The following is a 16,033-nucleotide window of genomic DNA, read 5'->3' as shown; positions in this document are numbered from 1 at the left end:
AGTGTCGAGTGTACAGAGCTCGAGCCTACGCGCATACGCCCACTTGGTCATACGCGAGTCGCGTTCCCCCCTCCTGCCCCTCTTCGTTTTCTAGTTCCGCCTTCCAAGGTCGCTTCCCCTCGCCGTTCACGTCTACATCCACGCCTCAGATCCATCTCCGCGGTCGGTGAAGCTCGGTGGGGCGCAAAGGTTAAAAACAAAGCACAACACACCCTATCGTTACCCGCCCCATCGATACTTGTACCGCCCGCGCGGCACTTTATCACTCACACTTTCACTTTCATTCGATCATGGGCCCTCGCGTCTTATTCTGATCAACATGCATCCGGCTCCCAGCCTGCTCGAGGCACCCCCCAAGACAAGCCCCTCGGACGAGCCCGCCCGCGCAACCTCCGTGCCGTACCAACAACAACACTCACCCAGCCCCCAGCTGTCAAGTGAGCAGATGCCGCAACCACAGGAAGAAGACCATGCCATGGTCGACATGGATCCTCAACTGCAGCAGCAGCAACACCAGCTCCAGCAACAGCAGCTCCAACAAGAGCAACAGCTTCAACAGCAGCAGCAGCAGCAGCAACAACCGCAACCGCAACAACAGCAACCGCAACAGCAGCTCCCTTCAGTCACCTCACCCAACCACCAGACGTTGAACCCCAATCCGGCCTCACCGCCGATGAGGAAGGACACCAATTCGTCCGTGTCCACTACGGCCACCACGGCCACCATGGCATCTGCTGGCACCGAGATGTCAACAGAGACAAACAACACATCGTACAGTGCCGACACCTCTCCTAACCTTACCTCCATCTTCCACATTAAGGATGGAGCCGACATGTCTAACCGGATTCGCGCGAGCAGGAGGCGAACCGGCCCTTTGTCTTTCCAACAGAGAGAGAAAGCTGCTCTCATTCGAAAACTCGGCGCCTGTCTCGACTGTCGTCGCAGGCGCGTTGCTGTAAGTCTGAGGCTACAGGGCCTCACATAATCCATTGCCCGTGCGCCGGCCGGCTGTTGCTGATACTGTTTATGACGATAAGTGTCATCCCAGTCATCACAATATGAGTTGGGAAGACGCAGTCGAAAAATTCAAGAACTCGCTCCCCGGTATGCAGGGTAAGAGCCACACCGGCGGCCAGAGGCCATTGAGCCCTCAAGACCAGAGCCTGAAGTCAATGTATGGCGACCAAGAGATGGATATTGACTCTCCCTCTGGTCGATTGGGCGAGTCGCGCATCCGAACGCCCTTGCCATCCGGCCCCAGGCTCGACAAGCCGGGAGGTCTGACAGGCATCGAAGTCAAGACCGACTTGCAGACAAATGTTGCTCGTATCTTGTCCAACCCTCACCGCAGTCGCTATGCAGGTGCTCAAGTATTGTTGCTTCATTGGGCTGGCGACCACGACCCCCATGTTAGCTCGGCTGTCAATGAACTAGCCGACGTCTTCGATCAGTACTATCGATATACGTTTCAAATCCAGGCGATTCCGTCCACTTCAGAGAGCTGCAAAAGCCCTTGGAGGTGGCTATCGCGGAAGATTACTGATTTTTCAGAGGAGCGCGACCAGCGTGATGTCCTCAAAATCGTCTACTACAATGGACATTCGTACCTTGATGACAACCGCGAAATGGTTCTCGCCAGGTGAGATCTAGTCTGCACAATCAGCTGGAATTCAACCTTGTGCTGATACCAGACAGCTCGAGGGACAGGGAGAAGGCAGAGACACTCCGCTGGAGTGGAATACAGCAGGTCTTGGAAGAAGCCTGCGGTGATACGCTTATTCTCATGGATGCTGCATATTATCCGTCTTCTAAGATGGTGCGCCAGCAGGGTGTTCTTGAACTAATCGCTGCGGCCGTCTCAGAGGAGCATTTCAATGAGCTTGAGCGGTGCTCTTTCACCAAATTATTGGTGGAGCAACTCAAGACACGAGCATCACATCGTGTACCGAACCCGCTCACAGCTGCCGAGTTGCACTCCAAGCTTGTGTCTAGCTATCCGACGTTCATTCAGGACAGAAACGGCGACAAGGACCTGGTCACGACATCACCTTCGCCTCTCCACATTCAGATTGCGGGTAATCCGAGACTCGCATCGATCCTTGTTGCGCCTATGAACATCAGCCCGCAGCGCAACAGCTTGCCTTTTGCGCCAGAAGGTCAACAACTTGTACTGTCCGTTCGCGTGGGCGATGAACCCATCGACGTTGACAGCTGGACCGAGTGGTTGCGGCAGATGCCCGAAGCTGTGAAAGAAATGAGAATCGACGGCCCATATCGTCCAATCCGATGAGACGTCATTAGTCTTCGTACAGATGATTCACAGGGATACCTTGGACGACTACTCCCCTTCACGACTCACGCTTGGGCCGCAATGCGATTTTTGACGACATGACCACGACGTTTTGATTTCTAGACGATGAGGCATTCTTACGACAGGGTGAAACGACAGAAGGACAGACGGCGAAGGAGCACGGTATTCGTTCGCATCAAGGAGGAAGAAGGGCATGGCGCAGGCCTCGGGCGAATGTCGGTGGGTTTTTGTAGGGGATATACCAACTTGTTGCTCTTACTGAGGAATAACAACCCACTCTGCTCATCTCATTCTACAACGAGAAACTGACATGCAAGCTATCTATTAACACATATTCTCTGCAGGCTTGATCACGGCCCATCCAGCGAAGACGCAGTCGTCACAATCGTCCCATTTTACTCCTTCAACCTCTCCAGCACCAAGCATGATGCGTCCACATACAGGTATCTTGTCTGTCACTAATCATAGCAGCTCACCTCGATTACCACATCACCAGCGCCGCAACAGCCATGCTCACACCCACGCCCCAGAAGCTTGCGCGCACAATGCCAGCAGCATCCTCCTTTTCATCGGACCCGATAATGAAGCCTGGCTCGAAGGAGCTGACGCTCGCCGAATCGGTCGATCCGTCCCAGCAGTACCGCTCGAAACAGCGCGTGCACGCTTCTGGCACAGTCTCGTTGCCGCGGTGCAGGCTCCTGCTGAGGACGGCACAGGCAACACAGACGGGCCACTCGCTGTCGACCGTAGCATTGCCCTGCGTGGCGGCGTTGAAGCCGTTGCGGATAATGGCGTCGCGCTGGGCGGTCGGGTAGGACGGGTTGAAGGTCGAGACGTTGCTGTGGGCGGTGTAGGGCGCGTTGGGGACGTAGACGATGAGCGGCGGCAAGGACTGACCGTCCTCGAGGGTAAAGTTGTTCGCGTCGCAGCCGAAGAAGGTGGGGCGCTGGTTGAGACGCTGGTTGACGAACGTCTCGGCATCCGGCACGGGCGGGAAGAGGGTGCCGTTGCCGATGGCGGTGCCGGCGCGGTCATAGGTCGCGCGGAGGGCGGTGCCGTTGGGCCAGTTGAAAGTTGTGTCGGCCGAGGAGTCGACGGCGAAGATGACGTCGACGGCGCGGAAGGGCTGGATCAGGGGGTGCAGCGGGATGTTCTGAAGGTCCATTCCGCCGTCGACGAGGGACAGCTGGTCGGACTCGTGGTTGGCCGAGTCGTTGGTCGGGTTCCAGCCGAAGAACGGGTTGGGCGCGTACTGGGCAATGTCGTTTTCGTCGGCGTCGAGGCGATCGAGAACGTTGGTCACGGCCTCGATGAGGAACTTGGGAATGTCCGCACTCTCGGCGACACCGGTAACATTCTGCAGGATAAAGGCGTTGAAGAGAGAGGATGAAGTGCCCATGACGAAGCCCAGCTGGTCGAAACCGCGGACGCACTCGCCGTCGCGGGCGATTTCACCGTTGGAGAAGTTGGAGGCCAGATAGCGCAGCGGCGCAAAGCCGTAGGTCGTGGGGTCAAAGCTGCCGAGCTCAAAGGGGTTGAACTCGTAGACGGTGGCATTGAGGGAGATGATGCGCTCGCCGGGGGCACGGCCGTCCGCGACCAGGATGGGGAACGGCGTGTCGGCGTTCTCGAACTGCTCCGTGTCGGCAATGGAGGAGAAGGTGTAGGCCGGGCCGCCGTCCGTGGCGTTGATGAGCTGATAGGAGAGTGCGCGGCCCCAAAAGTCGGTGATGGATGTGTCCCAGCCAGCACCCTTGCGGGCGACATCGCCGACGACGGTCGACCAGTAGTCGGCCGTGTTGAGGATGGAGATGCCGGACTCCTCGGGCCCACGGAAGATGGAACGGTCGAAGCGCCAGACGGAGGAGCCATCGGACCCTTGCTGCAGATCAGGGACGGTGGAGAAGTTGTTGGCGAAGATGGAGCCGACGAGCCAGCCTCCGCCGGAGAGGCCGGCAAGGTAGGTGGCGGATTGAAGCAGGCCGCCGATGGCGCCGGTACCGTTGTCGGATGCGCCAGGGTTACGAGAATCGGCAGCCGAGAGGAAGCCGGCTCCGTTCATGAGAGCACGGTAGCCGCCGCCAGACACGGCAATGGCGATGTTGGGCAGCGCCGTGGCGTTGTCACGCACGCGATCAATGTAGGCGCCTGCGTCAAAGTCGGGGATGTTGGCGCGGGTGAGGAGCTCGCGCATGGGGTCAATGGTGTTGTTCCGGCGACGGGGAAGCCACTCGGCCTCTCGGTCTGAGAGGCGGTCGGCCAGACGGATCGAGGGCCGCGTCGAGGGGCAGTCGACGACCTTGGGCTCATAATGACCGCTCGGCGAATCGGGGAGTGCGCGAATGTCGACGGACAGAACAGACAACCCTTCTGAGCGCTTAGCCGCGACCGCGTCCACAGCGCTCACATCGCCGGGGAGCGCCGCTGCGGGATGGGCGATGGAGGCGGCGAGCCATAACAACGAGTGCGAGAGTTTGGCCATATCCAGCAAAAGTTTGGGTTATCAATTGGGTGCCAATGTTAGGAAAGGGCTTGTAGGAAGGACGAGAGAGAAAGAGAACAATAAACACTGAGCGGCAGATGAACGACAAACTTCAGCTCGAAGAGAAGCTAACAGCGCGTGGCTGTGGGTGTCGAGACGCGCCTTGGATGAACCAGAAGAAGTGAAAAAGCAGCTCCGCGAAACGAAGGGAAGCGAGGACACGGCGATGGAAGGGAATTAAAGGTTTGCCTTCTTGGGGCATCGAGATTGATAGATGCAGAACGGACAGGCCAACGCCAAACGGCGATCCCCTGAAGATCCACCAGCAGCTCAAGCACAGAGAGGGAGCCGCAGTCTCGCGTATGACGCAGCCTGAGGAGGCCACCCGGGCCTAAGCTCGTTCAGGCTGCGTTCAGTTCGGGATCCTCGGCCAGGGTGGGGGGAGGGTGCCCAGGAAACGGGACTAGGGGGGGGGGGGGCTGAAATGCGAGAAGAGCGAGCGGCTTGTACGAAAAACACCGGATCGGAACGAATGCGATGTGCATGATTGCGACAGGGTTCTGCTCATGCTGCGGTGAGACGTGAGACGACGGATCAGTGTGAGACGGATGTTGTACGCTCTGAAGGAGCTGGCGCAGTACCGCCTGTCAGCAATCCATCTGTGGTGCTATTTTGACAGCTCAGTCAGACGGTCAACGGTCCTCTGCGCATGCTGTGAGTTTGCAAGGGGCTAGCTGGTGGGCTGAGGCTGCCAGCACGTCCTGCTTGGCGTTGTGCGGGTGGGTGAAGAATCGCCTTGTCGTACATGTAGTGAGAAAGTTGTTGCCGCAACAGGCAAGCGGTACATGGCCAATACGCGGAATGTGTTGTACAATGAGCTCCGATGACGATGATTCGGTGCTAAACGCTGTAGTGCAATGGCGGTGCTTATGGGTTGGACTTGGACTTCATGCAACAGCCAACAGCATTGGCCAAGACGAGGAGGGGCCAACACGGCGATGTGTTTGGACGGACCATCAAGGACTAACGAAGACTCGGTGACGAAAACATCGTGGCGTGGCACCAGAGCATCCAACTGTGAGTGAGCAGGCGGGAGCTGTCGAGAGCCGTCTCCCACCCTGCGAAAGCGCTGGACAGTGAGCAAATAGGGCATCCATTCCCCTAGCAGGAAGGGTGGGCAGAGAAGAAAGAAGCTGGCGCCAAACTCTGTCTCGCCCTAGATCCATCCTCACAGGGCGCGCCGCCTCTCTGGCACGAAGCTGCCGTCTTGGCTCGAAGGGTTTCCCCCGTCGGTCTTCATGTCACTCACGGCCGCCGAAATCAGCCCTGTCGCTGACATTCTGCCTGGCGAAATGGGGGTTTGCAGGGGAACGGGGCGTTAAAAAGTCCCGAGCGCGAAGGGGAAGACAGGGGGTGGGAGAGACAGGGACGCGTATGCTGGCGGTCGTGCGTGCGTCCTTCGGGTTTCGCGGCCGCACTATCGAGGAGTTCGCGTCGTGAGGCCCTCGCGAATCTCGCTGGGAGGGTGTCCCATCATTCATTGGCTTGATCGTTCGAGAGATCGCGTGACTCCACACAACTGGGAGGCAATCGGTGTCTGTAGTCCGAATTCCTTGTTGCTTTGCTTGGGTCGCCGTTTCTGATGCCATTGCGACATGTGATGGGCAATTGGCACGCCTCTGTTTAGAGAGCATGTAATTAGTTGGCCGTGTGCGAATCATGGAGCCCCATTCATCCACGGCTCTAGGGTTTGAAACTGGGTTTCTCGTGGCATTCCTCGACGGCGGGTGGTCTTCGTGGACGTCATGAGTGTTGGACGCAAGAAGCCGCGACATTGAGCCTGCTGAAAGTCTGGCGCAACGTGATCGAAACAGAAGGTTTGTTGTGGAGAATATGGGCTGGGAGAAGACTACACTCTGCAACAACAAACGGGCGTGTGGTCTAGGGGTATGACATCTGCTTAGCATTGATCTGATCAATACTAAACTGCTGAAGGTCCCGGGTTCAATTCCCGGCGTGTCCACTTCTTTTTGCGATTTGCGCCTCATGCTCTGGATCACGATCAGTGCGTGTTCTAGGTGGGCCTCGTCTTTTTTTGACTGCCCTTTGGCTAGAGCGGTGCTGAGTGGGTGACCTATCTCTGTCACAACCTCTCAAGCATTCGCCACTTTACCCAGTGAAATGGGAGATCCGCTGCTGATGGCGATGTCGTGATGAATATGGGTGGTCGACAGTATTGTCTCTGTGCACCTTGTGACGAGTGTGAAGTGATGCGTGGTTCAAGATACAACATTGCATCTTGTGTCCGTCCGAGCCGAATCACTGGTCCTTCCATAGTCTTTGCGAATTTCATTGACATCATGGTAATTACTGCCATCCACCGGCATTTCAGAAGCATTGCCATACGTAAATGGGAACTGTTGGTTTCGATATGACAATCATCGCTCGACCGTTGACGATTGCTCCGACACCAGGCCAAGAACGTTCATCCTAGCCCGCTTCACGCTTCAATGCTCAAATGGTAAGCAGCTATTCGCGGTCAAGAAAAAAAAAGGCCAGCCATAAGGAAAGCTGGCCTGGGCAGACACGATACGAATCGAACAGCCCCCCCATACGACAGTCGCAGGCAGTCGGATACATGGCTGTTGTCATACATCAGCAGCATGTTGTACTTGATAATCTCTCCGTATGCAAAGAGATGTGAATGTGGACGGACTGTGTTAGGGAAATGAGATTTCAAACCTGCTATTTTGTTTACCGTTTACATAACTCTTTCACTAACATAGGATTACACTGAGTAATGGGATTTATCCTTTTACTTCATTTAACACAATACTCTATAAGTAATTTACATGCTTTTATTATATTAATGGCTATATAATTTTCTTTCCAAGTCACTACTCAATCTCAGATTTGTTCACAACAACGGTCAGTCTTCACCTCGCCGTCAGCAGTGAAGGAGAGAAATGAGCCGACAGCTGCCAGCGGGGTTGGCATCTGTTGACGGCCAGGATCCGAAGTCCAAGCGGGGTGCCCTGATGTCATGGCCCCCATTGGTCACGCGGAGCTCTGGTGGACCCATCCATGTTGACCCGGCAACAGGAAACACGCTGACCACACTATCAACAAAAACCCCAAGCTGCTCTCTGGAGGCCTGCTCCTGGCTCCCAACCTGCTGAACCACATCACCATGTGAAAAGACACACTCGACCACCTTTCGATAACCCCAATCACTAGTTACTAACCCATCAGCAAACCTCGACATCTATACCCCCTCCCCCCCAAGAAACCATCCCAACCCACCCAGAGTACTCCCCGCCAACTCGAGGCAGCATGGACCCCCAATCACCACCCAAGCGGATGACACGCGCCCGCGCCGCCGCAAAAGCTAGCGATGCTGGGCCCAAGACGACCAAGATTATGACCGCCGCTGCCAAAGCCAAGGCAGCGCCCGCCGCCACAAGAGCAACAGCGTCGTCCAAGAGGAAAACCCGCTCTGACGAGGACGAAGAAGACCACAACGAGGCCTCTTCGACAGAAGCCCCCGCACGCGCCACCAGGGCCCGTGGTCGTCCCAAAAAGGCTGCCGAAGAGCCTGGCGAAGAAGAAGAAGCGACATCATCAAGTGCCCCTGGACGGGCAACGCGTGCCAGGGCTGCTGCACGCAAGGCCGCCGCTGACGTGCCCAAACCGGAGCCCACCAAAGAGACGGCCCTCAAGGCAACCCGCGGGCCCGGCCGGCCGAGAAGGCTTGCGACACAAGAAGATGCCCCGGCTGCGTCCGAGCCGCCCAAGAGGACGACACGCACACGTGCTGCCACAGTGACGGCTGCGAAGCCGGTCGTCAGGAAGAAGGTCACATTCGAAGAGCCCGAGAAAGAGAATGTCAATCCGGACGAGGGCAAGAAAACACCCGGTCTGCGCGGCAGGCCTGTTCGCAAACCGCCTGTGCCCAAAGCGGCGAGGCCGACGCCCAAGACGGCGGCGACTGCTGCGGCCAAGGAGACCAAGGAGACAAAGGCACCCCTTAGCCCTAAGAAGGTGACACAGATGCCCCACTCCCGAGACGACTCGGAAGATGAGCTCTGCCAAACACCCGTGAAGGCCTTGATGAAGAGCCCGGTGAAGCCTCCTTCCAGCGCGCTCGGCTCATTCAAGAAGCTCGAGCCTAGGCCCAGGGAGACCGAGCCCGCCGGAGACGTTGCCGACGATGAGGGAGAAACACCCGAGATCACCTTGAGCAGCCCGGCGAAGCGGCCCCCGACATCACCCAGCAGAGACAACACCATGAAGTCGCCAGCCAAGCGTGCCGATGGCGTGACGATCCTGCGGCCGGCGTCTGCCATGAAGCCCTCCACCAATGGCGAAACCACCCCCTTCAAGGCGTCGCTCCTGAACTCCCCAGCCAAGCGATCGCAGTCGGCTGTCAAGAGCCTTAATCTCCCCACTCACAACCGCAGCACCGCCGAGACCTCTCGCTCACCGTTCAAGGCTTCCCTGCTTCAGTCGCCAGCCAAGCGCCCCGTGATCCCGTTCAAGACCCACGCTACACCCAGGCTTCAGAACGTCGTCGAGTCGCCGCTTGCGTCCACGCGCAAGGTTCCTGGTGCCTCCGCAGAGGCAGAGACGTCCTCTCAAGCGACACAGTCGGCCCGGACCAAGGCTTTCTACATGGCATCCCCGGCAGCCCTCCCGTCTGCCATGTCATCCTCCGAAAAGCTCATGTTCGAAGAGCAGGGCGACGATGCCATGGACCAGGTGGCTGACCAGATCCTCCTCCAAGAACCGAGTACTCTCAACTTCCCCGGCAGGCTGTCTGCCGTTCTTCCCCGCTACGCCGACCCCGCCCTCAAGGACAACCTGGCCATTCTGCATGAAAATCTCGAGGACGAGGTCCGCGAAGCAGAGGCCAACAGCAGCGCTCAGGCGGTCTCGCAGATCGTCGATGAACTCACTCCCGACGAAGACGTCGCCGCAGACGAAGTGACCGATGAGGATGGAGATTCCATCATGACCGAGGAACTCGAGGTCGAGTACCAGGAAAACGAGCCGCCAGTCTCAGCTATTGCTGACGACACTGAGGGTCCCGTGGACGCTCCTGCCCCGCCCATGGGCGTGTTTGCCCTTCGGGAGAAAGATACTACGCCCTACGACGATATGGACTCAGACTCGGACGACGAGATTGCGCACAGTGGTGAGGGACAGAGTTCACCTACCCGCGCTGTCCCGGCTACGCCCACTCCTGCTTTGTCGTCCCGTCGCAGCATGGGCCAGTCCTCCAACAAGCTTGGCTTCACTCCTCTCGCGCAGCAGCTCAGCGCTTGGTCCGCTGCCAGTCCCGCGAAGCAGACGCGGCCGTCAGCCCCGAAGGCGACAGTGGAAAGCCCGAAGAAGCTGGCGCAGTCTCCCGCGGCTTCTGTCCGCATTGACGACTCTCCCGCCAAGAGCACTTTTTTCGAGGACGAGATGACCATTCGCGCCGAGTTTGACCTCCAACAGCAGGTTGAGGCTGCCATTGAAGATGAGATCATGGCGGAGCTGGATGACCCCGAGTTTGACGACATGATGATCACTCAAGAAGACATGCAGCTTGCCGCTGAAGCAGACGAGATGTCTTTGCTGGAGCCTAGTCAGGTGGAAGAGATGGCGGGCATTCTCGCGCTGGACGACAGCCTGTCCGAGGCCAGTCAGGAGTACGGCGACGAGAATGAGATGCCTGTCGACCCGGCCATGAACGACGGCCTTTCCATCCCTCCGACGACGCCGCTCCGCACCCTCACCCGCGAGTTCCACACGGTCTCCAAGGTGCCGCTGAAGGCGGCTGACGACTCGACGCCGCGCCCCAAGAAGAAGCGTGCCGCCAGCATTTCGCGCCTTCCCGTCAGCAGGCCCACGCAAGGCCTGACAAGGAGCGCGACCGTCATCTCCTACTCTCCCATGAAGAACAACAGGCCTGCTCTGGAGCCGAAGCACGATGTAGAGCAGGAGGAGCCCCTGCAGTCTGCTCCTGTCACACCGACCAAGTCTGACATCTGGTCGACCCTGGGTACCCCGGCGCGGACGCCGCGCCGGGACGTTGACCCCGCACTTCTCAGCGGAGCCGTCGTCTTCGTGGATGTGCACACCAGTGAGGGCGATGACGCTAGCGGCATCTTCGTCGAGCTCCTCGCGCAGATGGGTGCGCGCAGTGTCAAGAACTGGGACTGGAACCCTGACAGCGCCGGCCCTGACAGCTCCAAAATTGGCATCACTCACGTTGTCTACAAGGATGGCGGTCAGCGCACCCTGGAGAAGGTCCGCCAAGCTAAAGGCGTCGTCCAGTGTGTCGGCGTCAGCTGGGTTCTCGAGTACGTTGCCCCCCCCCCCGTAGAGCAGTGACCCACCGATTCAAGCTAACACTATGTGAAGCTGCGAGCGAGAGAATGAATGGCTCGACGAGGCTCCCTACAACATTGACACATCATCGTCGTCGTCGTCGTCGTCCCGCGGTGGTGCCCGTCGCCGCAAGAGCATGATGGTCACCAGCCCGACCAAGGGCAGCCGCGACGCCCAGACGGCACCCAACACGCCCATGAACAGGCGCGAAAGCACGGCCTGGGAGCACTCGCCATCGGACCTCGTTGAGGACGACGATCAGGAGTGGCAGACGCTTCTGACGCCGGTGCCGCAGACGCCGGCACCGGACGCGCTGGCCAGGTACGCCGCAGACTTGACCCCCGGCACGCCCACGGCCACTCTCAGCTCATCGGATGACTCGCCCCTGAGCGAGCCGATGGGCATGAAGACGTGTCCCCCCAAGCCCAACGCCTACAGCGAGATGGGCCACGGCATCCTCGACCGGGAGAAGGATGACAATGTTGTGAGGAGGTTGATGGCTGCTCGCAGGAAGAGCTTACAGTTTGCCCCCAAGATTGGAAGCCCTCTGGCCAGGGCCTGGTGAGGGGTTCGAGGTGCTACGAGGGATGGAAGCGATTGCCATGATGCATGAAACTGGGGACAATTGAGGCGTTTATTTTTTTTGGTTGATACGGGCTGGGAGGGTTTGAATTTTTGGCGTCATGGGTTTTACGGATATGGAGACTGGGGCCTACGGACAAACAAGGTGGCTCCAACTTGGTGATTGGTCTCTCTGCATAATAAGAGATCAAGATCTCGTCAGGAAAAGACATGCTCTCACTCAATGGTGTCGTGTAACAGTCGCCCGCTCGTCGCCTGATTCAAGCCACTGCACGCACGCCTGGCTGCTTAGTCACCGGCCTCTCCGTTGGTCTCGGATCTGGCCCGCTTGACCTTGGACCGTGGACCAGTGGCGCGGCAACGTACGTACACCTTCCCGACGACCTCATATCAGGCAGGTACAGCCTGACGCGTGCTCACAGGGGGCATGCGCGCACCGCTGTCATTCTCCTCGGGTGCTGACATTGGCAGTCTTCCAGAGGCTTCGCTCTGCCACTCACCTGACCTACCCACCTACCCGCCTACCTTTCTTTCCCATGGGAGGCCCGGCAGAGGGGAGGACAGTCTCTTCTTGACGAGGGTCGATGACTGTGTTCGGCAGCAATTCAAGAGTGAAGCAAGCCAAATTTCTGCTCTGACGGGCCCCGCCATTTTTTTATTTATTCTTTTGCTTCATTTGACCAGGACGGGCCTCTTCATCGCTGCCAACGAGTACGGAAACCCGACTCTGCCCGCATCTGCGCATCCATAAACGAGGAAGCGTCACCACCACCCAGCATGCCGGAACATGACGCCCTCGTCCAGGCGTACTCGCACCTGGCCGACTTGCCACGGGCCGGCGAGGCCCTCACGACGCTGAAAAAGGTCGCGTCGCTCGTCAAGCCCATCATGCGGGCGCGGCGCTGGCGGGTGGGCGAGCTCGCCGAGTTTTATCCCGAACAGCACAACCTCCTAGGTAGGCGCCTGTGTTTTTTTTCCTTTTTTTCTTTTTTTCCTCCTCAATATATATACTGGGGGCATATTGGAAAAAAAGGAAAGCAGCAAGGCGTGCGACGACAGAGACAAGAGGAGGGGCACGATGTGAGAAAAGAAAGGCGAGCACTGACGACGAAACGCCCAGGCCTCAACGTCAACCGCGGGCAGAGGATCCTGCTGCGCCTCCGCCGTCCGGGCGACCGCGCGCAGTTTGTCTCCATCGAGCAGGTCGTCGACACGATGCTCCACGAGCTGTCGCACATCGTCCACGGCCCCCACGATGGCAAGTTTCACGCGCTCTGGAACCAGCTGCGCGACGAGCACATGGGACTCGTCATGAAGGGGTACACGGGCGAGGGGTTCCTGTCTGAGGGTCACCGCCTCGGCGGCGGCGGGCAGAAGCCCGTGCACGAGGCGCGGCGGCTGGCCCGCGCAGCGGCAGAGAGGCGACGCGCCAGAGGGGCAGGGACGGTCGCCGCCGCGGGGCAGAGGCTCGGTGGAGCTGCGCCGAGGCCCGGGCAGGATATACGAAGGACGATCGCCGGGGCGGCGGAGCGGCGCAATACGACGCTGCAGGGTTGTGGCAACGTGAGCCACGACGAGCGGGAAATTCAAGCAATCTCGGAGACGGCAACGAGGAACGGGTTCCGCACGCAGGCTGAGGAGGACGCGGCGAACGAGGCCGCCATCGCGCAGGCGCTGTGGGAGCTCGTGCAAGAGGAGGAGAAGCAAAAGTACGGCAATTACTACGTGCCCCCAAGTGCCCAACATCCCGAGGGCAGCCAAGGAGGTGCCGTTGTGCCAAATCATGGCGGGCCGCCGCCGCCGCCTGTCCCTGCGCCAGAAACGCGACCGCCAACCTCAGGATCGGCGCTGCAACCCCTGGCTTCATCATCCCGGGCACCTACTGATCAGTCGCTGACTACGCAGAAGGGATGGACATGCGGCCTGTGTACCTTGCACAATCCGGCCACGTTCCTCGCCTGTGATGCCTGCGGTACACAACGGGGAGAAGACGTGTCGCGAACATTGTGGACGCCTAACGAGGAGAAAAGACGCACAACACCACTGTCATTAGCAACAGCATCGGCGTCAACGTCGACAAAATCCACGTCGGCATCCATACCGACAATAGACCTGACTGACAGTCCGCCCTCCAAGGCCAAGGCTAAGGCCAAAAGTGTGCTGCCTGCGGCGACGCCTGCAAACCCTTCGGTGAAGAGCAGACCCCAGACTTGGCAGTGCTCCTTCTGTGGGACGAGGATGGAACGAGAGTGGTGGACATGCTGGACGTGTGGATTGATGAAGGACAATTCTCGATGAGTACATTACGGATGAGTAATATGAAAAGAGTTTGTTGAATCATCTCGTGAAGAAACTGCTGCTGTGCTCCAGGGTTTGCGGGCTTTAAGGGTCCATTGATGACGATCCTAGGCCCCTTACTGTAAGTGTAAGGGGTTTCTTGCCTCTGCAGCTCGGCTGCTGCGTGATCGGCGGGCTCGTCTCTTTCTGGTAGTGCAGAGGAGCGCTGTGGGACGACAGCTGCCTCGGTGCTGACGATGTCGCCACTTGACGATCTCCCCCGCCGCTGGTGGCACTCGCCGTTGCTCGCTGCAACGTGGTGGTGTGCTGGTGGTGCACGGCCCGGCTGGTGGTAACATTGTCGTTTCGACGAGGCTGGATCGGTCAGGGCCCGTATGTCCCATCGAGCCGTACTGTTTTGCCAGAACGTCGGAGCGCGCAAATGTCATGATCGCCAGCGTGTGCTGAAGAAGCGGGACCCCCGGCGGCTTCGCCAGACAGTCGTGCTGCTCTACCCATCGGTCGTGTCAGACGGGTTGGCAGTGCTAGTGGTTTTCGTAGTCAGGCCATGACGTAGAACGGCAGAGACGAGCAAGGGGAGGGGGGGTTCAGGGCCCAAGACGGCAGGTGATCTGCGATGGGTGGCCGCCCCCCAGACGAAAGACCTGCAGGACTTGGCCCTCTTGGGTGCCTGGGGGGGTCGCGCTGAACCGTTCCCCGGCGCGAAATTCGATCTGGAAGGGTCTCTTGTGCCAAGTGTCTCGCAGCGAGTCTCCGCTGGCCCACGGATGGGGAACCCGTTGCTCGATCATTGGCAAAGGGGACAATCCCATTTGGCCCTGGTCGCCAAGCTCCATCCAGCTCGCTGACAGCCTCATTCACCGCTCTGCCCAACTGGTTCCTGGTTGCTGGTTCGTCTCCCGCTGACATCATTCAGAAGTCTTGGATCAATAGTCACTCGAAAGGCCCTCCTCTGGGTCCTTGGTGGTTCCTGATCGCAGGCAATGGTTTGCTTCGGCGTGTCAAGGTGTATCGCCTGGTCAACAACAGGTCGCATTTCGCCCGCCCGTCGCGTGTTTCTCGTCCGTGATCGGCAGGAGTTTGGCTGGGCAGAAGCTGTCGATAGGTGTGGATGGACCCCGAAAACCCTGACCCTTGATCTGCAGTACCACCTCCCAGTGCGGACTCGGGAGCCCGACCCCCCCCCCCCCCCCCTTCGGGGAGCCTGGCGAACAGTATGCGAAGGAATGATGCTGTTGGCGACTGTAGTCTTGGCTGTTTTTTTTCTGCCACCACCACCACCCGGCACATGTTACTCCCGTTCGTCTCGGTGGGGCGGGGGGCGACGATCATCGCTGACCTGCGATGGTGCACGAGCGCCCAGAGGTCACAGTCCAGGGGGGCATTCTGATCTTCGTTGCGCAAGGCTCGAGAGTCTGATCGAAATTGCTCACAGGGATTGCCAGTGATCCTCAGAGCGAGCGCTGTCTGGTCCTCGAGTGCACAGCATCTGGCCACGTTAGCCCCAGGTTATGCTTTTACTCTGCGTTCCCTACCGACGGATGGCGCATACATTCATGTACTCAGCACTTTGGGTTGAGCAAGCTCCAGGGGCGTCGACAGGTGCCCTCAGGGCAGCTGTGTACGGCGGCCGTCGATTCCCACTCGATCAGGTGGCGATGCGTGTCTCTGGGGTGGGGTTCGTCATGGTCCAGAACCGCCGCTACGGTGATCGTGGAGGGGCAACAGGAGGACACTAAATCCTCTCCATAGCACGGACGGAGGTGGTTAGGTGCTGGGTTGTCACCAGAGACAGGAGTGATCGTTCTCACTCTAGGGCCCTGAATGCCACTGTAACTTCCTCGTCCGTCCTGCTCCTTCTGCCAGCTCCTTCTGCCAGCCCACCCCCCACCCGCCCCCAGGCAACAGAAGAGCTTACCTTAAGGTACATTGCTTGCCCGGACGGGGCAACTCTGTCTGGCCAAGCACCGGGCGTAAACAGACCC

At 58.8% G+C, this 16,033-nt stretch overlaps 4 protein-coding genes and 1 non-coding gene across 5 annotated transcripts; 4 read left to right on the top strand and 1 right to left on the bottom strand.

The window, feature by feature from the left end:
* Window positions 1-319: 319 nt before the first annotated feature.
* Window positions 320-2,290, top strand: D7B24_008916 (uncharacterized protein; the record flags this gene model as incomplete). The annotated part of the gene is made up of 3 exons (XM_028642997.1): window positions 320-955; window positions 1,038-1,639; window positions 1,696-2,290. The coding sequence occupies 3 exons, from the start codon at window positions 320-322 to the stop codon at window positions 2,288-2,290; spliced, it is 1,833 nt and encodes a 610-aa protein (XP_028493297.1).
* Window positions 2,291-2,792: 502 nt separating this feature from the next.
* On the bottom strand, window positions 2,793-4,793 carry PLB1 (Lysophospholipase 1; the record flags this gene model as incomplete). Its single annotated transcript, XM_028642996.1, has 1 exon — window positions 2,793-4,793. One exon carries the CDS (start codon window positions 4,791-4,793, stop codon window positions 2,793-2,795), a length of 2,001 nt encoding a protein of 666 aa, XP_028493296.1.
* Window positions 4,794-6,723: 1,930 nt separating this feature from the next.
* Window positions 6,724-6,816, top strand: D7B24_008914. The gene has a single exon. It is a non-coding gene; the product is annotated as a tRNA-Ala (tRNA).
* A 1,310-nt stretch (window positions 6,817-8,126) lies between these two features.
* On the top strand, window positions 8,127-11,733 carry D7B24_008913 (uncharacterized protein; the record flags this gene model as incomplete). The annotated part of the gene is made up of 2 exons (XM_028642995.1): window positions 8,127-11,140; window positions 11,202-11,733. The coding sequence occupies 2 exons, from the start codon at window positions 8,127-8,129 to the stop codon at window positions 11,731-11,733; spliced, it is 3,546 nt and encodes a 1,181-aa protein (XP_028493295.1).
* A 794-nt stretch (window positions 11,734-12,527) lies between these two features.
* D7B24_008912 (uncharacterized protein) lies at window positions 12,528-14,048 on the top strand (the record flags this gene model as incomplete). Its single annotated transcript, XM_028642994.1, has 2 exons — window positions 12,528-12,705; window positions 12,871-14,048. 2 exons carry the CDS (start codon window positions 12,528-12,530, stop codon window positions 14,046-14,048), a joined length of 1,356 nt encoding a protein of 451 aa, XP_028493294.1.
* Between the last annotated feature and the right edge of the window lie 1,985 nt (window positions 14,049-16,033).

Source organism: Verticillium nonalfalfae, assembly GCF_003724135.2.
Source record: "Verticillium nonalfalfae strain VnAa140/NRRL 66861 chromosome Unknown scaffold_84, whole genome shotgun sequence".
NCBI lineage: Eukaryota > Fungi > Ascomycota > Sordariomycetes > Glomerellales > Plectosphaerellaceae > Verticillium > Verticillium nonalfalfae.
The sequence above is the reverse complement of the archived record's forward strand: the minus strand, read 5'-3'. Positions and strand labels throughout refer to the sequence as shown.